The 26,788-nt window shown below is 40.2% G+C and overlaps 1 protein-coding gene and 2 long non-coding RNA genes across 4 annotated transcripts in view; 1 reads left to right on the top strand and 2 right to left on the bottom strand.

Annotated features, from left to right (window-relative positions):
- The window catches only part of LOC124858506 (B-cell receptor CD22-like), a 41,177-nt gene extending 29,663 nt beyond the window's left edge, over positions 1-11,514 (bottom strand). Inside the window, exons 1-4 of the mRNA XM_047350575.1 lie at positions 11,450-11,514; positions 11,163-11,266; positions 8,803-8,882; positions 3,629-3,950 (exon numbers count right to left, since the gene is read on the bottom strand). Of these exons, the coding sequence (XP_047206531.1) occupies positions 3,629-3,950; positions 8,803-8,882; positions 11,163-11,266; positions 11,450-11,514 (571 nt within the window). The remainder of the gene's footprint in view (positions 1-3,628; positions 3,951-8,802; positions 8,883-11,162; positions 11,267-11,449) is intronic.
- A 5,408-nt stretch (positions 11,515-16,922) lies between these two features.
- On the top strand, positions 16,923-20,225 carry LOC124857623. 2 transcript variants are annotated; one of them, XR_007035637.1, is made up of 4 exons: positions 16,923-17,001; positions 17,947-18,070; positions 18,148-18,471; positions 20,161-20,225. It is a non-coding gene; the product is annotated as an uncharacterized LOC124857623 (long non-coding RNA). The 2 variants fall into 2 exon arrangements; XR_007035636.1 differs by lacking the exon at positions 17,947-18,070 and having other exon boundaries at positions 16,942-17,001.
- Positions 20,226-20,537: 312 nt separating this feature from the next.
- Positions 20,538-21,402, bottom strand: LOC124857627. Its single transcript, XR_007035641.1, has 3 exons — positions 21,333-21,402; positions 21,051-21,141; positions 20,538-20,891 (listed from the first exon to the last, which is right to left on the bottom strand). It is a non-coding gene; the product is annotated as an uncharacterized LOC124857627 (long non-coding RNA).
- Positions 21,403-26,788: the final 5,386 nt, after the last annotated feature.

The following is a 26,788-nucleotide window of genomic DNA, read 5'->3' as shown; positions in this document are numbered from 1 at the left end:
TGTTTATGTAAAATTTGTAGAACTAGTTTGGCCTTATTCATTCATGAAACTATTCATGATCTGCTTCAGAAGAAGGCGAGAATACTTCCTTTATTCTTGTTATCTTACTGTCCAGATGCCTTCCTTCCACACAAAAAGAATAACAGTAAAGTTCACCTTGATTTGACTATTTATGGGGTTAAAACAGCTTCAGTGATTCTAAATCAACATGGATAACTGAACTGATATTTTTATTAGAAAGCATTATATTTTTTTTCAGCTGGTTAGAATCTGTTGTTTATTTGTGAAAATGTTTACAGTGAGTTAACATTTGCCTGATTTTTAAATTTGAGACTCCTAGTTATTATTTAGGACCATTAGAGGCCCAAACTCAAATTCACTCGACTTTTTTCCTTCCACTTGACAACTGTGCACGACTTTGTGTTGATCTATCACATAAAATCCAACTAAAAAACAAAATCAAGTCTTTTTTAGAGATGATCAAGTTATGAAAAAAAAAGACTAAGTTAAGTGGCAAGGCAGTGAACACAAATAAAGCACCTTTTTACACCACCGCAACATTTCACAAGTTACACAGTATTGCAGATCCAGTAGTTCTATTGCTTATGAACAATAATTAATTTATCTGGCATAACATGAAATGTCACTCAAGCTGCCACATACTTATGTCTACCTGCTTGATAGCTCAAAAGGTCAACAGTGGCAAAAGACTAAAAACGTCCTCTTGGACTGGCCAGCAAAATACATTCCTTTTCGAAAAGAACCTAAATGGCATATGACCAGGCTAAAGAGACCAAGCTGCAGTGTCCAGATGCAGAGTAGCAGATTGAATTATGTTTCAACAAAAAAGGGGAACATGTATTCACATAGATATAGCAAAAATGTTGTTTCATCATGAAAAAAAAATATTTTATTACTACAAAATGGTTAGAGATTAGATGTTTTGTTGAAGAAAAGAATATGTTTACTTCCAGCAACAATATCATGCAAGGTGTGACACACACAAAGTCACGACACGAAAAATAACCCAGAACAGGAAACTAACAACACAAAGATAGCACATTTTAATCATGATAATATAATACGTGATGAATATTAATGGCTTCTAAGAAAGGTTACGTGGCACTTCAAGTGATATCTTGTATAAGCAAAACTGAACGTTTGTGGCAAAGTTATTTTTTCTTCACTTGAGCATAAAGATCCTCTGGACTGTCAGCACTCTGTGTTGAACATTTTGTTGATTTGGATACTTTGACGTGTGTGTAAATTGTCTCCTCCTCTTTGCTGTTCTCCACTGAGATGGAGGAAGCTTTAGGTTTCCTTTTGAAGAAAGCCACTTCTCCATAATGGAGTTCTTCCTCTGCCTCGGATGGTGTTTGAACAGTAGCCTCCTCACCCGTTGGAGTCTATGGGGAAAATAAATCTTATTTTTCAAATTTAAAAGTTGGCACAAAGTCCACTCATGAAAATACATTTCATTGCTATACACAGAAGCTAAATGTTTGCCCACCTGAGTCTGTTGAGGAGTTGGCTGCTTGGACTTGAAACACCTGGAAGACATAAAAAAGCTGTAAGAAGGTTTGTATTATTTGCAAGCCATATTCATCAACATGCTTCACTAAAACAGGTGAAAGACAACAGTGTGTATTTTCTTTTTTCATAATCTTCCTGGAGACCTTAATGCTGAAGCTAAATACTACCCATAATGTTAAGATAGCTATCATTTTATATAACACATTTAAGTATTACTTCATGTAGACCATCACACCATCAGTCTGGTTTTAGTAAGCAGCACAGCATGACAACAACTGCTATTAGAGCGGTGAATGACATTCTTGAATCTTTAGATGATATACGAAATAGATGAAATATTTTGCTGTCCTGTTTATTTATCTTCTGAAAATCTTTGACACTGTAGACAATAATATCCTTGTCAATTAGATTTCAAAAACTGGATTGTGTAGCCAGGCTGTAGGCTGGTCTAACATAATGTGGTGTGTCCAACTTGCTGGGTCCTGCCCTTTACTCATCCCCATATCAAATGGGGTTACCCAGGGCTAAACTCAAGGACTTTTGTTAATTATTTTTGTTAATAACCCTTACCATGACCTGCAATGTCCATGCATAATTTGTATACTGATGATCCTATCTTTTACTGCTCTTCAAAACCAGTAGTGTAAAGTTTTGAATTATTTCAGTTGGCCATTAAATGAATCCAGTCACATTGATGCAAGTGAAATTGGTGTTGAATCCTGGAAGACCAAGCTCATGTATCCACTACTTCTAGAATCCCAACAGTACAAGAGGTAGAAATTGAAATCATTAAAACTTACAAGGATCTAGGTATCATCATTGACAATAATCTCTCATTTAAAGAGTATACAAACACTGTCAAGCAGTATGTAAAGAAGTTAGACCCTGTATATCAGTGTGCATTATGGTTGCCGTGTCCAACATGGTCTCTTGTACATTGCTGCTTTCATTGTAAGTCCGCAGACTTTCTCACTGTCTGCTATTTGCCTATAAATGTATATTGGGGTTGGCTCCTTTTTTCGGACAACCTTTATGATAAGGTCCGACATTCATTATGGACTGCGCTTTCTGGCTTTTTAGCATTTGTCTGTTCCAAGAATGAGAACCTAATTGGGTAGGAGAGCTTTTAAATATGCCTCCCCCTCTGCCTGAAATGTTCGCCAAACAGAATTAAAACTAACTGAACTTGTGACTGTTGGGGATTTCAAGGCATCATTCAAAGACCAGGAACAGGAGAAACGTATTTATTATACTTGCTTTTAAGCCTGTCTTATATTTTTAACTTTTATTTTTGACCTTTTATGGCTCATTTTATTACTTATTGAATGTATGAATGTAACTTTTGATTGCAAGGTTAAAAGAAAACATAGTATGCTGCTAAATAAAAGTCAGATGAAGGACACGACAACTGCTCATGATCCTAATTGATCTCTATTACACCTAATTTAAAAGTAGGTAAATGTTGCTCTAACCGAAAATTATATTAATCTTGTTTTCACCATGATAAAAGAGTTTAAGAGTTTCAGGCAAGAGCTGTGGTCACCTGAAATAAGATTATATTATGTTGGATACTTACCTAACATAAACAACTAGGCAGATGAGCAGACAGATCCCAATTGCTACTGCAATTAGCAACCATGAAAGATGTCCAGTCAATAAACCTTGAAATAGGAACATTTAGTGCAACATTTAAACACCTGATGTTGAGAACCTTCCTCATAATATTTAGAGGAATTATGATTCAGTGCATTTTTAAAAAATACCTTCAAACCTAAGATGGATCACTGATGATCTCTGTTGACCCAGATCATTTGTAGCCACACAGTAAAACTCTCCTCCCTCAGTAACATTGAAGCTGTAAACCTGCCCCACAGATACATTAATGGCTCCATGTTTGCTGTTCCTGAACCAGGTGAAGCTGGCAGGAGGCTTGGCTCTGCTGGAGCAGTTCAGCTTCACCCAGCTACCTGCTGACACCAAACCTGATGGACGGATGGATGCTGAGGTTTTTCTAGGAGCATCTGAGGAAAATGGGACACCTTAACTTTATTGATCAGAAACAGCTGAACCATGACGTGCTGACAGGATCACTTACATGAAACACTGAGAGTCACTGCTGTCTCTGCTGTCTTGTTTCCTCCATTCACAGGATATCGGGCAGAACATCTGATGTTGTATCCATCATGTGTGTCTGACAGAGTGATGTTCTCCTGGATTTTAGTTGTAAAGGTTCCATCTGTGTTTTTCTCTGTTTGTCTGTGAGAGTCTTGTTGGAGATTCCAGGTGAGTTCAGGAGGTGAGTGTGGACAGGGAGTCAAAGCTGAGCAGGTTATAGTGACAGACTGATGCTCCTTCAGATCACCACCAGAGATGTTAATGCTGGGACTCCAAGGAGAATCTGCGATTTCAGTGGAGAAATATTTTTATCATCACAATAATATACTGCAAATACAGTAATTTGCGAATGTTCCAATGTATATTCCTGTGAAGTTAAAGACACAAACCTTTTTGTGTGTGGTGTGTTTGTGGTGGGGGGGAGCATGTAGTAGATCCATGAACTACATCATTGTGAAGTGAAAGTTACATGGATTTCATTAAAAATAAGAAAGGTATGGCTCACATTTGCAGCATCATGAAGCACCATCTAGATCAAGAAACCCATTTGACAGATTATGGATAGGTTGTGTGGTGCAGTGCCCCTGTGATCCAGAGGGCTGTTTTTTCAGAGTAGGGTTAGGGTTTTCAGTGGATTCTGCCTCTGTTAGGGTCTCCCATTGCAGACTTGCCTCAGCGGAGGGTTCAGACTAAAAGGTACTTGAACATTTTGATGATCTCTGACCGCATTCTTTGACGAACGTCACCCGCAATCAGGAGACAGGGGCCCCCTCTTGGAATTGGGCCTGGGGTGGAGCCTGGCACCAGGCACCTGAAGGTCAAGCCTTGAATTCTGGGGCTTGCCTGGGCACAGCCTAGAAAGGCAGCCCAAGGCCACCTCCATGTGAGCCCACCACATGTAGAGAGAAGATTAAGGATCAAGTGCAGTGTAGGCCAGGTGGCATGCCAGGGTCAGAGCCATAGGCATTCTGAATCCAAGCATCACATCTGGGGCGTGGAATGTCACTTTATTAGTAGGAAAGAAGCAGGGACTGGTGTGTGAGATTGAGTGTTACTGATTAGATATTGTTGGACTCACCTTCACACACTTCATGGGCTCTAAAACCTAACTCATGGAGAGGGTGCTGGATTCTCTTCTACTCCAGGGTTGCTCAGGGAAAAGGCATTGGGCAAGTGTGGGAACACTCACCAGAATTGCCAAAAGCATTGCCTTTTTACAGTTTCAGGTTGTAAGAGGGAAGGCTCTAACTATTGTCTGTGCTTATGCACCGAGCAGTGGTTAGGATTATCCAGGGTTCTTGTAGTCTGTGGATGGTGATCTGGAACAGGTGGCATCTAGGGATTCTGTAGTTCGTCTGGCGCACCTCAGCGTCCACAAGAGAAAAAAGGGTGCTGCCTGAAGTGGTATGATTGGAAGGAACAGCCTCCCTGATCTAAATCTAAGCTTTGTTTTTATTATTGAACTTCTGTAAGTATGGAATGTCCATATTGTCCACTATGTTTAAGAACAGGGTGGTTTAATAGTGTACTTTGTACAAGGCCATCTTGGGTACTAGGTCAGCAGAGGTGGGTAGAGTAAAAGTAAAATTAGCAATACTTCAATGTATTTTGTTGAAAAGGTTACTCAAGTACTGAGTAACTGTTTGATCATAACATCTGATTTAATTTGTGAAAATTATGTAATCAGAGAAAATATAAAGTTGTATAAAAAATAAAAATTTGTATTTTAAAGAAAAAGTAGAACAAGTAGTGAAAATTAATAACTTAATTACAAATAACAAATTTCCCCAAAAGGAAAAAAATGATTCCAGATATATTTTGTCATAACATAAATCTTTTAAACCAATACCTATGGTGGGTCTTGAATTTATGTTAGAACAGTGCAAAGTACTTCCAGTGACAACATACACTCACCGGCTACTTTATTAGGTACACCTGTCCAACTGCTCATTAACGCAAATTTCTAATCAGCCAATCACATGGCAGCAACTCAATGCATTTAGGCATTTAGACATAGTCAAGACGATCTGCTGCAGTTCAAACCGAGCATCAGAATGGGGAAGAAAGGTGATTTAAGTGACTTTGAACGTGGTATTGTCGTTGGTGCCAGTCGGGCTGGTCTGAGTATTTCAGAAACTGCTGATCTACTGGGATTTTCACGCACTACCATCTCTAGGGTTTACAGAGAACGGTCCGAAAAAGAAAAAATATCCAGTGAGCGGCAGTTCTGTGGGCGCAAATGCTTTGTTGATGCCAGAGGTCAGAGGAGAATGGCCAGACTGGTTCGAGCTGATAGAAAGGCAACAGTAACTCAAATAACCACTTGTACAACCAAGGCATGCAGAAGAGCATCTCTGAATGCACAACACGTCAAACCTTGAGGCGGATGGGCTACAGCAGCAGAAGACCACACCGGGTGCCACTCCTGTCAGCTAAGAACAGGAAACTGAGGCTACAATTCGCACAGGCTCACCAAAATTGGACAATAGAAGATTGGAAAAACGTCGCCTGGTCTGATGAGTCTCGATTTCTGCTGCAACATTCGGATGGTAGGGTCAGAATTTGGCGTCAACAACATGAAAGCATGGATCCATCCTGCCTTGTATCAACGGTTCAGGCTGGTGGTGGTGGTGTAATGGTGTGGAGGATATTTTTTTGGCACACTTTGGGCCCCTTAGTACCAATTGAGCATTGTGTCAATGCCACAGCCTACCTGAGTATTGTTGCTGACCATGTCCATCCCTTTATGACCACAGTGTACCCATCTTCTGATGGTTACTTCCAGCAGGATAACGCACCATGTCATAAAGGAGTCATCTCAGACTGGTTTCTTGAACATGACAATGAGTTCACTGGACTCAAATGGCCTCCACAGTCACCAGATCTCAATCCAATAGAGCACCTCTGGGATGTGGTGGAACGGGATATTCGCATCATGGATGTGCAGCCAACAAATCTGCAGCATCTGTGTGATGCTATCATGTCAATATGGACAAACTCTGAGGATTGTTTCCAGTACCTTGTTGAATCTACGCCACGAAGGATTAAGGCAGTTCTGAAGACAAAAGGGGGTCCTACCCGGTACTAGCAAGGTGTACCTAATAAAGTGGCTGGTGAGTGTACACTGTTTACTCTATATTCAAGTAACCTTCAAATGGCACAGTAGGCTCAGCAGATAGAAAATGTCATTGGAACAATGAAGCTTGAGAGCAAATAATAACTCTCACCTTAATATAAACTGTATGTGTGAGTCTGTAGCTCATTTTAGGTTAAAAGGTTCTTGTTCTTTATTTTTATTCAAAGATTATGGTGGGACAAAACTACTCCTAGAAGTACTGTAATTCTACAAACCTCTCAGTGTCAGTGATTGACATTTCATCAGACTTATGGCATTATGCCTTAGACACTTGGGTGAATGGAAGGACAGAGCTGCAGCTTTGTTAGTTGCAGAAGAAAAAATGTGGGAGGAGTTGAAGAGGCTAAGGGACTTTTGGTTGGGTTCAAGAAGTTCTGGAAATCCATCTAGCACTTGCAAAGAAAAAACAGGGACTATCCCACACTGTGTATGGTTTGGGATGGAAACTGTGGACCTAACTAAAGATATTGTTGGGTATGAAAGGATCAATTTAAGGATCTCCTTCAATGGGTCTCCTTGCCTTCTGTGGAAGAGGAAGAGTCTTAAGACTTGGAAATAGGGAGTCCATTACCATGCCAATGGTTGCTGAGCTCCACAGCTGTGTGGAACCTGAGGTGAATGGGAATGCACCCAGGAATGCTGAAGGCTCTGGAAATTGTGAGGCTGTCATGATTGGCATGCCACTTCAATGCTGCATGGGGGACTGGGACAGCACCTGCAGAGTGGCAGACTGGGATGGTGGTCCCAAACTTTAAGAAAGGGGGTCAGAGAGTCTGTTTCAACTAATGAAGGACCACACTTTTCAGCCTTTCTAAGAAAAGCTTACCTAAGGAAAGGAGGGTTTGTCTGACTGGACCTCAGACACAGAAGGATCTGTACGACTGTCACACCAACCATGCAACAATGGAATTTGAAAGGATTTTTACCCTTTCTGAAATGCTGAGGGGATCATGGAAGTTTGATTCTCCTTTTTACATGTGTTTTGTAGATCTAAAGACCATGTTCCCTGGGGCATTTTCTAAGAAGTGCCAGGGACAGTTTTAAGGAGTATGCGCTCCATGTATGAACAAAGCAAGACCTTTGTCTGCATTCTCGGCAAAAGGTCAAGCCTGCTTCCAGAGCACATTGGACGTTTAACAGGGCTGCCTCTTGTCTTTTATATTGTTGGTTGTTTTCATGATTAGGGTCTCAAGGTGTAGTCACGGAGAGTTGGGTATCTGATTTAGGTATCTCAGGGTCTCATCATTGCTTTTTGCAGATGAATTGGCTCTGTTGGCTTCTACAAGCCATGACCAGCATACTGGAGTGGTTTGCAGCCGAGCATGAAGTGACTGGAATGAGAGTCAGTGCTTCTAAATATGAGGCCATGCACCTTCTGGAAAGGTAGTCTTTGCATCAAGCAAAGAAGTTCAAATATCTTTGTGTTTTTTTCGTGAGGGATGATTTGATGGATATCTCTCAGGTTTACAAAGAGACAATACCCAGAGAGCAGCAGTTCTATTGATGAAATGCAGTGTTGATGTCAAAGGTCAGACGATAATGGGCAGACTGATTCAATATGATAAAAAAGAAACAGTAACTTGAATAACCACAGGTTACAACCAATGTGTGGGAAGTACCATCCATGAATGCACAAAATGTTAAAAACCAAAACAGATGGGTTTTCAGCAGAAGACCCCACCTTGTGGCCCACTTATCAGATAAGAGCATAAAATTGAGGCTACAATTTACTAAGCAAAATTGGACAATAATTTCTCATTTAACTGTTAAAAGTTTAAAACTATGGAAACTCAAACGCAGGCATTCAACATTAGTGAGAAGGACACCCATTACACCATGTCTGCTAACCTTATAGAGTGATCTACTTTTAAACATTAAAACTACATTAGAACCAATGTCCTGCAGCCAGTTTGGGTATAGAGCCTGAATTTAGCCACAGCATCAAAGCCTTTTCCAACTTTAAAGACTAATGCAAGTGTAGCTGGAGTTATTTTGCTGGCAATGTTCACAAGAAGTACAAGTCTCTGATGGTGGAGGGACTGTAGCAGGAAGGTTTCCAGAACAGTGGACTGGAGAATCTTCTCAATGACAGTTGTCCCTGAACACAGAAAAACAAACAAGAAACTCAAACTCCAAAACAGTTTTTCTGCATTTTCCCTGCTTATATTCTCTAGTTCCTGTAATTCTCGTTTTGCTTAATTGGGTTCATGGTTTATTCTTGTTTTTACATATTTGTTGCTTCTCTGGATTGCTCTGTGTTAGCTGTTTAAGTTGGAATGTCCTCAGACACAAACACTCATAATAACACAACATAATTTAAGACGCAGCAGAGCGAACAACCTAATCACCCACAAGGTTTTTTACCATAGCTTGTTTCCTGCCTCAGTCAGAATGATGGCTAACACGCAATCAGACTAATTAATACCTGCCTCATTTCCAGGGCCGGTTCTAGGCATGCACGTATGAGGGGGCAGACAGAAATGTGAAGGGGGCAATATCACCGACCCCCTCCTTGACCCCCTGCAGTTTGCCTACAGAGCCAACAGGTCTGTAGATGATGCAGTCAACCTAGCCCTTCACTTCATCCTCCGGCACCTGGACTCCACAGGAACCTACGCCAGGATCCTGTTTGTGGATTTCAGCTCTGCCTTCAACACCATCGTCCCAGTTCTGCTACAGGAGAAGCTCTCCCAGCTGAGTGTGCCCGACTCCACCTGCAGGTGGATCACTGACTTCCTGTCTGACAGGAAGCAGCGCGTGAGGCTGGGGAAGCACGTCTCTGACTCCCTGACCATCAGCACCGGTTCCCCCCAAGGCTGTGTTCTCTCTCCTCTGCTCTTCTCCCTGTACACCAACAGCTGCACCTCCAGTCACCAGTCTGTCAAGCTTCTGAAGTTTGCGGACGACACCACCCTGATCGGACTCATCTCTGATGGTGATGAGTCTGCGTACAGATGGGAGGTGGACCATCTGTTGGACTGGTGCAGCCAGAACAACCTTGAGCTCAACGCTCTAAAGACAGTGGAGATGGTTGTGAACTTCAGGCAGAACCCAGCCCCACCTGCCCCCATCACCCTCTGTGACTCCACAATTGACACTGTGGAATCTTTCCGCTTCCTGGGAACCATCATCTCCCAGGATCTCAAGTGGGAGCCAAACATCAGCTCCCTCATCAAGAAAGCCCAGCAGAGGATGTTCTTCCTGCGGCAGCTGAAGAAATTCAACCTGCCAAAGACTATGATGGTGCACTTCTACACAGCCATCATTGAGTCCATCCTCACCTCCTCCATCACCATCTGGTACGCCGCTGCTACAGCCAAGGATAAGGGCAGGCTGCAGCGTGTCATTCGGTCTGCTGAGAAGGTGATTGGCTGCAGTCTACTGTCGCTCCAGGAACTGTACACCTCCAGGACCCTGAAGCGGGCAGGGAAGATTCTGACTGATCCCTCCCACCCCGGTCACAGACTCTTTGAGACTCTCCCCTCTGGCAGGAGGCTGCGGTCCATCCGGACCAAAACCTCACGCCACAAGAACAGTTTTTTCCCATCTGCCACCAGCCTGGTTAACAAAGCCCGGAAACCACCCTGACACTGTCCCTTTCTCCCACACCCCCCCTTTTTTTGCTGACAGGACACTTGTAACTTGTAACTCTATGTGTTACATTAACGCTCAGCTTGGACTCCTGCTTTACTTGCACTGCTTTACTTGCACAATGATCACCTGCACTGTTGTATTGCTCTTGCATCTTATACTGCTCTATATTTACTCTCACTCACTTAAAACTGTGCACATATATTTATATTATATTGTAGATATGTTTATACTGTTTAATTTGTACTGTATTGCACCGACTACGCCAAAACAAATTCCTTGTATGTCCAAAAACGTACTTGGCAATAAAGCTTTTCTGATTCTGATTCTGATTCTGATTCTGATTTTGACATGTGCAGCTCAACAGACATTGCAATTCTGACGTCAACAGGATTATAAATCGGTTTGGAGCCATTTTCCACGTGTTTCACGGGACGACGCAATGGAAGTGCATATCTAATGGATCAGAAGGTGAGGCTAGAGTGCACACAGAAGATGACAGTCTTGCGTTTGAAGGCCGAGAAATGCCTTCAAACAGAACCCATGTTAAGAACAGGTTAAAGGAACAATGTATGTTTGGTCAGCTGGACCAGGGGGGCGGTACTGAGTACCAACCACAGTCAAAGTTGCCAGACCACTTCCGGTCGAACAGACGACCTGACCAGGCCCAAAGGTAAGCCTGATGGTAATGGGTGGAGTCAACATGCAGGATGGAACCTGAGGAGAGAGATGAAGGATACCTTCCTCAAGATTCTGACAGAAGCAGTGCGCCAGGCATGCGCCCAACCTCCACCATCATTAGAGGCAGCTGACCATCTGTTGAAACCGGATCCAAAACCCCCACCAGCACGACTAGACGTGGACCCAGTCTCCACAGCCATCAGAGTCTCCCTGAACAGATGGGGAGACAAACCTGGGAAACTCCAAGAACCCCTTTGGACCTCTCCAGAAGAAACACAACAAACCATTTTTCCACAATTCTTAGGTAAACTGAACCAAAATGAACATACAGGTTATCAGGCGGAGGTGCAAAAACCACTGGGTCCAAGCAGCAAACCATCCTTTGTGACCAACCAGGTTGCCAGCTTATAGGAGCCCAAAGAACCTCTCAGACCCTCGTCAGAGCCAGTCATGGGCATCTCTGGGACACAGCTGCACCCAGCCACCCAGAAAACTCCTCCCAGATGCAGTCATGCATAATTTCTTTGTTCTTTAAAGAACCCAGGTGTCAAAACTTACAACCCCAAAGTGGTGGAAGGTGTACACCTGGAAACCATGTTCATACCAGAAGTGCTTCTAGCATTCTGGCCAGGGCAGTTATCAACTGGTAGAGAGCTGTATGACCGCGTGTGCCAAGAAGATCCCCTTTTAACTGAGGCACAACACAGCGACACACTCCTATCAATAATCATAATTCTTACAATACACATTATGCTTCAGCATGTTTATTGTTGTTGTTGATTAATGTTTTCTTTATGGGATTGGGGTAATTTGTGTAGTGCTGTACAATTTGCCAGACTGCACTGGTTTTCCCCCAGTTGGGCTTCATTTGAACATGTAGGGCTGGAAAAAAATAGCTTTGGACGGGTTGTTAAGATTTGGGCTGCTTTTCAAAACATTTGGAGGGTTTTCAGAACTTATTCATGGGAAGATTTTATCAAAATAGTTGTCATTGGCGGCAGAAAAATAAAAACTTACACATCTCAAAATCTCAAAATGTTGTGTCTTTTTACTCATATCAATATAATTTATTTTAAAAATGAAAATCTGTCGAAATTGACTTCATCAGTCAGTGATGGTCACTGGTTAACCAACTGTCACTGTGAAATCATATTATTCAATTGTAAACGCCCAAAATGCTGTTAGACGTTCATCTAATATGCTACGGTGCTGCCTTTGCTTTGTTAACCCTTGACTTGATATTGAGAGGCAGCATCATGCTGAAGGGGGAAAATACAGAAGATATCCAGAAAGCTAAAACCAGACCAGCACCACATCCCAATTGGAACAGGTGCTGGTCAAAACATGTGCAGACATTTTTGGAGGCAGGTGCTCAAGCCAAAAAAGGGCATCCACTGCCAAATGTGTTTATAAAATTAAAATGCAAAACAGGTTATATTTATGCTTTTATAGCCTTGCTTTTCTTGGAATTGTGTAGCAAAATTTGTAAATGAAATAAATCAACGTTCTGCTATTCATCGAATCAAAAAAAGGGTTTCACTGAATCAGGTGAAAAAACAGTGTACATTATTTGACTGTTTTCTGACAGAGTTGAAACATTACACCAATAATATACCATTACATATCGGTGAGGGAAAACCCACAGCTCATTTACATAGTGGCTTTGTTGAGCTCCCGCGCTGGCTTTTGTTATGCGTGTCGGGCAATAAGCTGCGTGCTTGAAGTAAGCACATGGCTACTTAAATCAGCTGCTTTTGAAAAAGAATGTGTTTCTTCAAGATGGACCAAGCTGAATGCATCGGCCAAGAAGTGAACCCGGGCGGGACCGATGAAGACGCCAGACTCTCTTCAGATTCCGAATCAGAAGCAGATCAAGTGGAAGAAATTGATGATAGCGAATGCATAACTTTGGAGAACATTCCTAGTTTCCAGCTGACGTTAACCCAAGACAAGGATGACGAAGAAAGCTTTGGGCGAGCGGCAGAGGAGCTAGAAAGTAAGATATCAGAAGCTATTTCCATCACAACATTTGAACAAGACAGAGACTGCGAAATGGAGAAGATCTATAACTTTGACTGGAGAAGAACGGAGAATTCTTCACTTGGGACACAGTCCTGTACCCGCAAACTTTCTACAGAGCAACATACAGGTGGATTCTTTAGCAGCAGAAAGGGAGCGGCAGAACATGAGAATCATCGGACATCTTGAAGCAAACCAGCATTCATCAGCAATGACAAAATCCACCAAGAAGACACCAACGCTAAGAAAACATACCAGGACATCTTATTTGATCGGAGGCTGAAAGAAATATTTCCTTTGTTTCCCCTGTTCAGAAACACCTATTCAAAGGGTGTATTAGGTGTAACTATTGGCCCATAGCTCTATTCATACCTGCATTCTGATCAGACACATATTGATCACCAACCCCCAAACTGCTGTCTTATTGTCCTACCTATTGAGTGATTGATTGCAACCTGGGTGACTGGTTGTATTTCTTTGTATTTTAAAATGGCCCATAAAACACTTTATTTGATAGGTTCCTTTAAAAAACAAAAAGAGCAATTAAAAAGGGCAGGGATAACAATGTATCAACAATTTCAAACCACGTTCCAATCATGATGCAATTTGCAGACACAAATAGCATGCAGAAATAAAAAAACTGAAACAGTTGATATTTCTCAATTTTGTAAATATCAAGTGTTTTAAGTTAAGTTTGTTACTTAGTTTTTCTTGTATGTGTGCTACAATTAAATTTGGTGTTGTAATTGTTTGGACAGTTGAAAGATATTTGTGAAATGCACATATTTATTGTAATGCAGTGCTATAAATTATCTTTATATGGAAAAATAGAACCCACTATGGAATAAGCGGTAGAAAATGACTGACTGACTGACTGGAAAAATAGTGCTGAGTTCAATGACAGTGCAGTCATTGGAGCTTCTGTTGACAAACATTGTTGGGGGAGGTGTTGCAGCAAGCTATACAAAGTTATTCAAATTAACATATTTTGTTACTGCCAGGGTGATTCTAACAAAACTTTGAAACCTGTTTTCTCTTTAAAGTACTTTCGAAAGTGCCAACATTCAAATAGTCATATCTTCTTCAATTATTTTTCAATTTCCACAAGTTTGACATTGGAAAGCTTAGACTCCACTCTTTCAGGATCTGTAAATAAATCAAAATGACCCCAGGTAGACTTGTTCCTGGTTTTGCCACGGCCTGTCACATATTGTTAAAGTGTCTGGCAAGGTTAAATTGATTTCTTTGTTGATGACACAAATATCCTATGCTCAAATGACAATCTAAAACAGCTGTGTGAAATGGTCAATAAGGAACTGGAGTTTTTAAAAAGCTGGTTTGACAGAAATAAATTATCCCTCAAATCACTCAATTTGACAAAGCATATACCGGTACTTGTTGACTATAAATTGTGTTGCAAACCTTGTATAAAACATCTGGGTTTCAAGATTGCTGAATAAGACACGTTATATTTTAAATAAAAAAAAAGAAACATTGAACACTCTGTACCACAGTGATACATTCATGTCTGTCTTGCCATGCTAAAGTCTAGAGAAGTACATACAAAGCTGTCAGGATCTGCCATTTAGAGTTTTGTGTTTGTTTACTTTTTCAGTTAGGTGTTTCTATTCCTTTAGGTTTAGTAGTTATGTTTGTTTATTCCTTCTGTTATCCTGATGTTAGTTTTGTTCTCTCTCCTGCCTCCTAGTTTTAGTAGTTCTTTCTCCCCTCGCCCATCATTCCTTGGTGTTTTCTTTCTCATTTATTTATTCCTTAGAATTGTTTCCTCTGGTTATTATTATTATTATTATTACAGTTATCTTTGTTTATTTTCCCTCTTTGGCTCTTCTAGTTTAGTTTGTCGGTTAGTGTTTCTGTACTTGTTTACTGTTAGGTTTATTTATTCTTGCTGCATTCTTCTTCTAGTTTATTTGTTCTTTTCCCCCTTTGGCCTGAGACCCCTTTGTTGTTACTCAGTTGGTTATTCCCTGAGTCTAGCTTTTCCCTATGTCTTCTGGTTTAGTTCTTCCTAGAGTTTATTTCTATTTTCTAGCTTCTAGGTTTATTACCCTCAGTTTTTTTTTTTTTTCATTTGTAGGTTATGTCTAGTTTAGTTTCTCCCATCCCTCAGTCTCACATTAGTTACTACTGGTCCTTCTCAAAATATTAGCATATTGTGATAAAGTTCATTATTTTCCATAATGTCATGATGAAAATTTAACATTCATATATTTTAGATTCATTGCACACTAACTGAAATATTTCAGGTCTTTTATTGTCTTAATACGGATGATTTTGTCATACAGCTCATGAAAACCCAAAATTCCTATCTCACAAAATTAGCATATCATTAAAAGGGTCTCTAAACGAGCTATGAACCTAATCATCTGAATCAACGAGTTAACTCTAAACACCTGCAAAAGATTCCTGGGGCCTTTAAAACTTCCAGCCTGGTTCATCACTCAAACCCCAATCATGGGTAAGACTGCCGACCTGACTGCTGTCCAGAAGACCACTATTGACACCCTCAAGAAAGAGGGTAAGACACAGAAATAAATTTCTGTACGAATAGGCTGTTCCCAGACTGCTGTATCAAGCCTCCTCAGTGGGAAGTCTGTGGGAAGGAAAAAGTGTGGCAGAAAACGCTGCACAACGAGAAGAGGTGACCGGACCCTGAGGAAGATTGTGGAGAAGGGCCGATTCCAGACCTTGGGGGACCTGCGGAAGCAGGGGACTGAGTCTGGAGTAGAAACATCCAGAGCCACCGTGCACAGGCGTGTGCAGGAAATGGGCTACAGGTGCCGCATTCCCCAGACCTGGGCTACAGAGAAGCAGCACTGGACTGTTGCTTAGTGGTCCAAAGTACGTTTTTCGGATGAAAGCAAATTCTGCATGTCATTCAGAAATCAAGGTGCCAGAGTCTGGAGGAAGACTGGGGAGAAGGAAATGCCAAAATGCCAGACGTCCAGTGTCAAGTACCCACAGTCAGTGATGGTCTGGGGTGCCGTGTCAGCTGCTGGTGTTGGTCCACTGTGTTTTATCAAGGGCAGGGTCAATGCAGCTAGCTATCAGGAGATTTTGGAGCACTTCATGCTTCCATCTGCTGAAAAGCTTTATGGAGATGAAGATTTCATTTTTCAGCACAACCTGGCACCTGCTCACAGTGCCAAAACCACTGGTAAATGGTTTACTGACCATGGTATCACTGTGCTCAATTGGCCTGCCAACTCTCCTGACCTGAACCCCATAGAGAATCTGTGGGATATTGTGAAGAGAACGTTGAGAGACTCAAGACCCAACACTCTGGATGAGCTAAAGGCCGCTATTGAAGCATCCTGGGCCTCCATAAGACCTCAGCAGTGCCACAGGCTGATTGCCTCCATGCCACGCCGCATTGAAGCAGTAATTTCTGTAAAAGGATTCCCAACCAAGTATTGAGTGCATAACTGTACATGATTATTTGAAGGTTGACGTTTTTTGTATTAAAAACACTTTTCTTTTATTGGTCGGATGAAATATGCTAATTTTGTGAGATAGGAATTTTGGGTTTTCATGAGCTGTATGCCAAAATCATCCGTATTAAGACAATAAAAGACCTGAAATATTTCAGTTAGTGTGCAATGAATCTAAAATATATGAATGTTAAATTTTCATCATTACATTATGGAAAATAATGAACTTTATCACAATATGCTAATATTTTGAGAAGGACCTGTATAACAACCTATTTCCTCAGTCCCTTCACCTGGCCTGTGCACCTGTTACCACTTCCATCTGATTACCTGCTTTCCTCCTCATTGGTCCATACTCCAATTCCCTCTGTTTATTAACTGGCTTGTTTGCTACACTCCTCGCTAGTTCCTTATGTTTATCACCTGATGTCTTCCTGATGTGTCCTGGATCCTTGTTGATGTTTGACAATTTCTGTAAGTCCTTCGATTATAATTATTAAAGAAGAGAGAAGATATTGCACCATGTGACTCCCAAGTGCTTGCTTACATTTTGGTCCAAACCAATCTCGAACCGTGACAAAAGCAACCTTACAGCGGATTGTCACCTTGCAAAAAAGAGGAATAAGAATAAACAACCAAGCAGCATTTGTTGATTACACTAACCATCTGCTTCAAAAACTATACATCTCATATTCTGAATATTTAGTGAAAGCTAAAATAGCTGAATTGATGTTTAAAGTAGTAAATAAAACAATACCTAATAACATACAGAAGATGTTAATGAACAGAGACAGGAGTTATGTTTTACTGGGGAACTGATAATGAAACAACCAAATATTAAAACTACTCTAAAAAGCATGTAAGTGGGATAAAACTTTGGCATGACTATGAACTGAAAATATGTAATAATTAAAGGAATTCAAATATAAATACAAAAACAAATACCATGCTGATCCTATGTGTTGGTGTATGATAATGAGAACACTGATGTGTGCTGAGGTTCTGTATTGTAGCTGATTGATATTTATGAGGGCTGACATTCATATAAGCTTTTGCTTCCTTCTGCCACTTCTCAAACTTCTTTAAGAGTTTATTTTATACATGATGAATGGTTACATTTCCTGCACTTTTTTTTTTCTTTTCCTCTGTTTTTTTCTTTATATGCGTTTATCATATTTTATTTTGTTTATATGTTCAAAAATAAAAATATATATATGTATAATCAACATTACATATAGTATATTTCTATTTTGCCTATATAATGAACTAACAAAATATATTTTTCCATTAAAAACTAAGACTTGACATCTATGTTTTTATACAAAAGAAACACAAAAACAATGCCGATTGTCGGGGTCTGGAGTTTTGTATATATTTCTTTTTTGTTTTTTCTTTTTGCCTATTATTGACCATGCTCAGTCCATAGATGGCACCAGAGTTCCTGGCTGCAAGGTGACAGGTGCAGTGAATCTTCTGATTAGTTGGAGGCGTCCTTCAGCAGGAAGCGTCCAACACTTCCTCGCCTGAGTGATTGCCATCAGTGGTAACAAAGCTCAAGCCAAGCTCAGGTTTCAGACTTTTTTGTGTCTAAGTTTAATCTTCGTGTGTCCTCCATCCTAGGCTCCCTACCTGGACCAGCAGACCTTCTGGCTGGTACCCTGGCTTCCTCTCCAGAGGCGTTTTTGTGTTACTGGATCTTTGACCTCTGGACAAGACCTGCCACCGATCCTGGACAAGGATTCAAAACCTTCGTTGCTTACCTGGACAAGAATCAAGATGGCAGCTTCCTGGCTATCTATCTATCCATCCGGAGTGAAGTAATAAGCGTACCCTGGTCACCCTCCAAGACAAGTGCACCTCGCTGTCAAACAATGCCTGAGAACCTTCTAAGTTGAGCATTCAGACGTCTCTCGTTTCACCCTGGTGGTTCTATTCAGCTATAAAGTAAGCCATTTCATTTCTTATAGTAACTGTACAGGTCCTTCTCAAAATATTAGCATATTGTGATGAAGTTTATTATTTTCCATAATGTATTGATGAAAATTTAACATTCATATATTTTAGATTCATTGCACACTAACTGAAATATTTCAGGTCTTTTATTGTCTTAATATGGATGATTTTGGCATACAGCTCATGAAAACCCAAAATTCCTATCTCACAAAATTAGCATATTTCATCCGACCAATAAAAGAAAAGTGTTTTTAATACAAAAAACGTCAACCTTCAAATAATCATGTACAGTTATGCACTCAATACTTGGTCAGGAATCCTTTGGCAGAAATGACTGCTTCAATGCGGCGTGGCATGGAGGCAATCAGCCTGTGGCACTGCTGAGGTCTTATGGAGGCCCAGGATGCTTCGATAGCGGCCTTTAGCTCATCCAGAGTGTTGGGTCTTGAGTCTCTCAACGTTCTCTTCACAATATCCCACAGATTCTCTATGGGGTTCAGGTCAGGAGAGTTGGCAGGCCAATTGAGCAAAGTGATACCATGGTCAGTAAACCATTTACCAGTGGATTTGGCACTGTGAGCAGGTGCCAGGTCGTGCTGAAAAATGAAACCTTCATCTCCATAAAGCTTTTCAGCAGATGGAAGCATGAAGTGCTCCAAAATCTCCTGATAGCTAGCTGCATTGACCCTGCCCTTGATAAAACACAGTGGACCAACACCAGCAGCTGACACGGCACCCCAGACCATCACTGACTGTGGGTACTTGACACTGGACTTCTGGCATTTTGGCATTTCCTTCTCCCCAGTCTTCCTCCAGACTCTGGACCCTTGATTTCCGAATGACATGCAGAATTTGCTTTCATCCGAAAAAAGTACTTTGGACCACTGAGCAACAGTCCAGTGCTGCTTCTCTGTAGCCCAGGTCAGGTGCTTCTGCCGCTGTTTCTGTTTCAAAAGTGGCTTGACCTGGGGAATGCGGCACCTGTAGCCCATTTCCTGCACACGCCTGTGCACGGTGGCTCTGGATGTTTCTACTCCAGACTCAGTCCACTGCTTCCGCAGGTCCCCCAAGGTCTGGAATCGGCCCTTTTCCACAATCTTCCTCAGGGTCCGGTCACCTCTTCTCGTTGTGCAGCGTTTTCTGCCACACTTTTTCCTTCCCACAGACTTCCCACTGAGGTGCCTTGATACAGCACTCTGGGAACAGCCTATTCGTTCAGACATTTCTTTCTGTGTCTTACCCTCTTGCTTGAGGGTGTCAATAGTGGCCTTCTGGACAGCAGTCAGGTCGGCAGTCTTACCCATGATTGGGGTTTTGAGTGATGAACCAGGCTGGGAGTTTTAAAGGCCTCAGGAATCTTTTGCAGGTGTTTAGAGTTAACTCGTTGATTCAGATGATTAGGTTCTTAGCTCGTTTAGAGACCCTTTTAATGATATGCTAATTTTGTGAGATAGGAATTTTGGGTTTTCATGAGCTGAATGCCAAAATCATCCGTATTAAGACAATAAAAGATCTGAAATATTTCAGTTAGTGTGCAATGAATCTAAAATATATGAATGTTAAATCTTCATCATTACATTATGGAAAATAATTAACTTTATCACAATATGCTAATATTTTGAGAAGGACCTGTATAGGCTCCAGCTCTCTGACTTACCTGCTGTACCTTTTTCTGTGCAGTTCACGAGCTCCCGGTTCCTGACCACACACCTCCGCCTTTGTAAAATAAACTCTTTAAACACTTATTTTTCCTGAGTGTATTTCTGCATGTGGGTCAGATCTTTACCGAAAAACACGACACCAATAGTATCTAACTATTATCATTAGTGAAAAGAAAATCACTCGGAATGATCCATATTTGCACATAAAATTCATGAAACGTCTTAAAGTTCATTACATAAAGTTTAAATATACTTTGCACTGTTGCACACACATATTAACATAAAAATGAATACTACGTTTGCATCAAGGTTGAGGTGAGGATGCTAGAACTGGCTTTAGATCATGGTCCTAGGACTGAGCTTGAAAAATTGTGATGTTAAAACTCTTACCTTTTACTGTTATATGAAGGGTTTTACAAACATCTGTTGCCTTGTAAAGTCCATTCTCAATTCTGAAGGAGTATTTGTGTGCATAACTCATTTGTAGATCAGAAAACAGAGTAGTGCAGTTTCTCTGATTCAGATTTCCGATAATTTTCATTGGATAGGGGTTATTTGACGTTCCACTGTTGAATACAACATTATTACCATCTTTAATCCATAATCCAAGGGTTTCTTTACTGCTGTCAAAAGAAGCAAATCCTGATTCAGCTGAAAAGCTACATGGGACCTGCAAACATGAGCCAATCAGTGCTTCCATCTTCTTGGGTGTAGTAATGAAGAGGTGTGATGAGCAACTCTCCAAAACCCCTGTAAAAATAGAACAATGATGGGTAAAATCTTCCTGCATGGAAAGTTCACGATCCACAAACTCCAGTTCAGCTGCAGCAGGTAACATGTGGAGCCTTTAAACAATCTCAGGATGAAATATTTCAGACTCGAAATGATTTATGTAAACAAACAGCTCACCTGGAAGGAAGAAGACACTCAGTAACATGACTATCAGCATGTTCTCAGAAAGAGCTGCCATCAGACTCTCACAGTCCTCCTTTATCTCAAACTGGAAGGAAGTGCACCTTTTTAGTTTTTCAATTAAAGCCATATGTACATAAATGGCTTTGTTTCATTTTTAGCAGTTTTAATCTTGGGAATTAGTCAATATATATATATAAAAATAACACTAATTCACAAGCCGTAAAAATTATAAGTAGGAAGTTGCAATACAGAAAATGTAAGTACCACTTTACTTACCAACTTAATCTAGGGATGAAACAAAATTTCACTTAAAATTAGCTGGCGTGTCTGTTTCAGTTAATCAGCTGGAGGTCAAATAAAAAGCTTCCTAAAAGGAAGTGTGATTTTAAAGCTTCAGACGTATTTGTCCTTCCTTCTTGTTTAAAAGAGGATGCTCGTCATTTGCCCTCCATTTGTACTATTGATAAGAACAAGCACAGCACAAGCTGTTCTAAAACAGACTTTACTGTATGTTGATGCACTTAAAGTGTAGAAGATGTCCATTGCATAGAAGTCTATTTCACACAAAATGAGCATGGTTAGCAAAGCATTATTTCATCATGTGTTTCATGCTTTACTTCTTATACGCAAAGTCAGAATGATTTAACCAAAAATGGAACAAAAATGACCAAAAACTGAGCATTAAATGATCTATTGATGTGCACAGGTGTTGCGACAAAAGCTGCTGAGATTATCTTGCAGAAGCCAGCTATCCGACTTCCTCTATTTACTTACAGCCTTCATTTTTTTAAACACTTTTTTTTTCACCAACCAAGATGGTTTGTGTCTTGTTTTCTGTCCCACATTAATCTGGATCCAGAGATATACAAACACGCGCCTTTATGTTGTATCACATTTACACTGCAAAAATATAATAAGAATAAAATGGATTAAATTAAACTCCTGACCATGTGACCACAGAGTTTTTAGTCTTCCAGCAATAAAGACACATTTCTACATGTCTGTTTACTCCTATCAATATATGTTTACTTCCACTGTTTGAGCTCAGTAACATAGGAGTATTAAAACAATAGTCTTACAACAAGTTGTGAATCTTCTACTTTTTACCTATCTGTAATAAAATTATATTTACTCTAATTTAGACAGACATAAAAAGTAGATTAAATTTTTCAAAAATGCCACTTCTGACATGGTTCTTCATATTTAGTTTCAAAGAAGGAAAGAGAAACAAATCTGTCCTACTTTAAAAATGAATGTATTGCCAACATGTGAAAAAATATAATTTCTGGAGTAAAATGCTGCTGTTTGCCTGTTAATTATAGAGAGGAGCCTCTTTTACATGCATTGCGGAACATCACATTATGTGAACAACAATAACAGGCATCAATTTTTTTAACTTCTAGTATTGTTTTTTTCAAAATGCAAGGCAGTTGTGCAATGGTGAGAATAGGGTATTACAACTTTTTACAACTTAATGATAACTAACTAAAAGTTTATTCCAAAACAACATTTTGAAGTATATGAGAACATGTTTTAATTGTTGCTTGGGTGTACTCATTGTAATGTGAGAACTTGGGGTAATGATTAAAATGAAAGTTTGCAACAGTAGTTGTAATCAAAACAATTAAAAATTAACCCCAGCAAAGGAAAACAGCTAAATGCTGTTGATTGTGAGCTTTGATGCAGGTGTTGTGATATTGATGCATTGCTGCAAGGAATTGAAGGAAACCTATATGCTAAACATCTCATGAAGTTTTAAACAAATTTTATTGTGCAAACCAGACAGCATCAGTGTTGAGGAATGCTTTGTTTACTTTATGCAACAGAGCTAAACTATATTCTGTGTTTATTAAAACAATATGGTTTTCTAAACTAAGATTTCATAGATTCAATTGATCTTTCTAGTATCAATACTTGTCACCAAATGAAATTATGGAATAATTATTGCAACAAAAAGATGCTGAACTGTGAAGCAACTGAAGAAGAAGAAGGGCAATTCCTAGCAGAAATGATGGCGAGTTTGGAGGCCAGTTCAGGCTATTAAATTCATTGTTGTGTTCTTCAAACCATTCCTGGACCTGCATGGCCTGCATGGCGAGGCAAATTATGCTCCTAAGCCACTCATAAGGGAACACTGTTTCCACTTATCTGCGTCTATGCATTGCAATAAACAGCAATGTATTGTGCAACTTGTCCCTCTCAGAATCAGTAGTAACTTCTTTGCTCCACATGTTTTCTGACCATTGCAGACCATGAGCAATGCACAAGAGATCATTGGAAGATACTGTGATCCCATACAGCGATCACAATTTTTCACTTGTCAAACGTGTTCAAATCCTAATGAATGCCCCTCATAAGCAGTGAAAAAGCAGGAACTTGTTCAGCCTCTCCCACGCAAGCATCATGCCATGTGCCTTTACTCGGCAGTGTGTTAGCTATTCCTGAGGCTTATTCCAGGCTTAGGCTTACAGTAAACACTTGATTTAATAAGTTCAGTTTGTGTATGTGTAATTAGTTTTGACTATTTGGTACCCACTTCTCAGAACTGAAGAGGATGTGAAAAAGAGTTTATTTATTTCTGCTGAAAACTGGACATAAGGAAGCCAGATAAGTAGACTAAAAATACTTTATCTGAGCAAACCAACATAACCTCTAAAGCTAAACATGGAAACCATAAGTGATGGCTATGACACAAACAGAGAATATAGTATGAACAATGAAATACTGAGAGGATATAAACTGCATGTATACTGAGAGGAGTAATTAGGCAAGTGGATGCATTAGCAGCAATGAGTTATAAGAAAATGATTCAGAAGAAAGATAAAGAGAGCACTGAAAGGGTCATTCCAGAATTGAAGGACAATTTAGTGTAGGACATAGCCTGCTTCAGAACTATCTTCCAATGGAAGAGTGAGACCCAACTTCCTTTTGTTTTAAAGAAGTCTTTCACCTTTTTAGCTCACATTGCAAAGAAATGACTACCAGGCACCAATGTTTTCTTGTCCTTAAGTGAATTTATGGATGAAATAAGTTTTAACTCATAGTTTTAAGGGTATATTGGAACTTGTACAGCTATGAATGAAATACAGTGAAAACCCATGGGTTCATTTACTTCTTGTTTAAAAAGAAAGCTGGAACGTTCAATGCTATGCACACTGTCTGAACTGTAGTATTCATTTAGAACTTAGTTTAAAAGGTTATGTCCTCGGATGTATTACCATTTGAAATATACTATGAACCACCATTCTTAACATGAGGGGAACTTCTACTAGCTCACTTTGCAAAAATGTGGCCCTGGCATTTATGGTCTAAATACCACAGAGGGCTTGCACTGTAATAATGTTTATCTTTTATATTAATGTTAATAATAAAGTATTCTTACTGTGCTGTACTTAATTTAACCCACAGTTTGTCTCTTTTACATGATAATGTTTGATGAATTAGCATCAGGTCCATTTCAGACCTTTTTCACTTAGCAGGGTATACACCATACATGAATAAATTTAGCACAATAATAGAAGAATAGAAATATCCTCAATTGTCCCTCAGTGAGAAAATTCAGGTGTACCAGCAACAAAGTGACAGGTAAGAAAGAATGCAGATTCACACAATGTAAAATAAAATAACAAAAATGAGAACAAGACACTCTGCAGTAAAGGCAGATTAACAACATAAAAACAAACTGTACAGCTATTAAAGACAGCATAGTCAAATTCAAGGATATTTGCAACTGAGTAGGATAATTTACAAATTTTCTATGCCAGTGTTCAAGGTGATAATTAAAAAAATATATGTTATACCAATTAATTTGATTTATTTATCTAAAAATGACAATGAAGTCATAAAACACAAGTTTTGTCCTAATGGTAATGTCCAAAACGTTAGGACCTTGTTGTCACACAATCACTACCTGTCACTGTTTTGCTAACATGAATTCCCAAAACGTTGTTTATTACTCTTTTATCACTCTGTCTGTCTTCACGCTGTCTCTTATTCCTGTACTTCACGTTGTGGTTCAAGGTCTGTTGCCGCAAAAATGGAAACTACAGCAAATATAAGTGTAATTTTTGCATATTTGGTAGCTTCTGCCTACAGATTTTTCATTCTTTCCATAGACGTTTTCTGCACCACACTTTCTTTTTTGGCTCTCCATTCTGTGTCCTCCATCCTAATTTTATTTATTTTTTGCTTAGCAAGTGACAATAGAGAATTCAACTCCACCAAATGTCCTCATGGCATTTTCACTCACCGGCTACTTTATTAGGAACACCTGTCCAACTGATCGTTAACGCAAATTTCTAATCAGCCAATCACATGGCAGCAACTCAACGCATTTAGGCATGTAGACATGGTCAAGACAATCTCCTGTAGTTCAAACTGAGCATCAGGATGGGGAAGAAAGGTAATTTAAGTGACTTTGTACGTGGTATGGTTCTTGGTGCCAGACGGGCTGGTCTGAGTATTTCAGATACTGCTGATCTACTGGGATTTTCACTCACTACCATCTCTAGGGTTTACAGAGAATGGTCCGAAGAAGAGAAAATATCCAGTGAGCGGCAGTTCTGTGGGCGCAAATGCCTTGTTGATGCCAGGGGTCAGAGGAGAATGGCCAGACTGGTTCGAGCTGATAGAAAGGCAACAGTAACTCAAATAACCACTTGATACAACCAAGGCATGCAGAAGAGTATCTCTGAATGCACAACACGTCGAACCTTGAGGCGGATGGGCTACAGCAGCAGAAGACCACACCGGGTGCCACTCCTGTCAGCTAAGAACAGGAAACTGAGGCTACAATTTGCACAGGCTCACCAAAATTGGACAACAGAAGATTGGAAAAATGTTGCCTGGTCCGAGTCTCGATTTCTGCTGCGACATTCGGATGGTAGGGTCAGAATTTGGCGTCAACAACATGAAAGCATGGATCCATCCTGCCTTGTATCAACGGTTCAGGCTGGTGGTGGTGGTGTAATGGTGTGGGGGATATTTTCCTGGCACACTTTGGGCCCCTTAGTACCAATTTAGCATCGTGTCAACGCCACAGACTACCTGAGTATTATTGCTTACCATGTCCATCCCTTTATGACCACAGTGTACCCATCTTCTGATGGTTACTTCCAGCAGGATAACGTGCCGTGTCATAAAGCACAAATCATCTCAGACTGGTTTCTTGAACATGACAATGAGTTCACTGGACTCAAATGGCCTCCACAGTCACCAGATCTCAATCCAATAGATCACCTCTGGGATGTGGTGGAACGGGAGATTTGCATCATGGATGTACAGCCGACAAATCTGCAGCATCTGTGTGATGCTATCATGTCAATATGGACCAAACTCTCTGAGGAATGTTTCCAGTACCTTGTTGAATCTATGCCACGAAGGATTAAGGCAGTTCTGAAGGCAAGAGGGGGTCCAACCTGGTACTAGCAAGGTGTACCTAATAAGTGGCTGGTGAGTGTATAGCTTGATTTGAGAACAGTTGAACCCCTCTAGTTCCTGTTTTAAATAGTGGGCAGCACTGCAGATAAAATCTGCCTATATTTAACAACTGTTGCAGAAGAAAAGTCTAAAGAAGTGAATTTTTAAGACAACCCTGACTACAAAGTTTAGCCTCATAAGTTTGACTATTTAGAAGTTTTTACAAGTCTATCAAACATTTAGCAATAATTAATACTTTTGGATTTTTCAGGTGAAGTGAATTTGAGAGAACAAACCATGTACAACAGTGTAAA

Source organism: Girardinichthys multiradiatus, chromosome 21 (assembly GCF_021462225.1).
Source record: "Girardinichthys multiradiatus isolate DD_20200921_A chromosome 21, DD_fGirMul_XY1, whole genome shotgun sequence".
In the NCBI taxonomy this organism is placed as follows: Eukaryota; Metazoa; Chordata; class Actinopteri; order Cyprinodontiformes; family Goodeidae; genus Girardinichthys; species Girardinichthys multiradiatus.
Note: the sequence above shows the minus strand (reverse complement) of the source record. Positions and strands in the feature narration are given on the sequence as shown.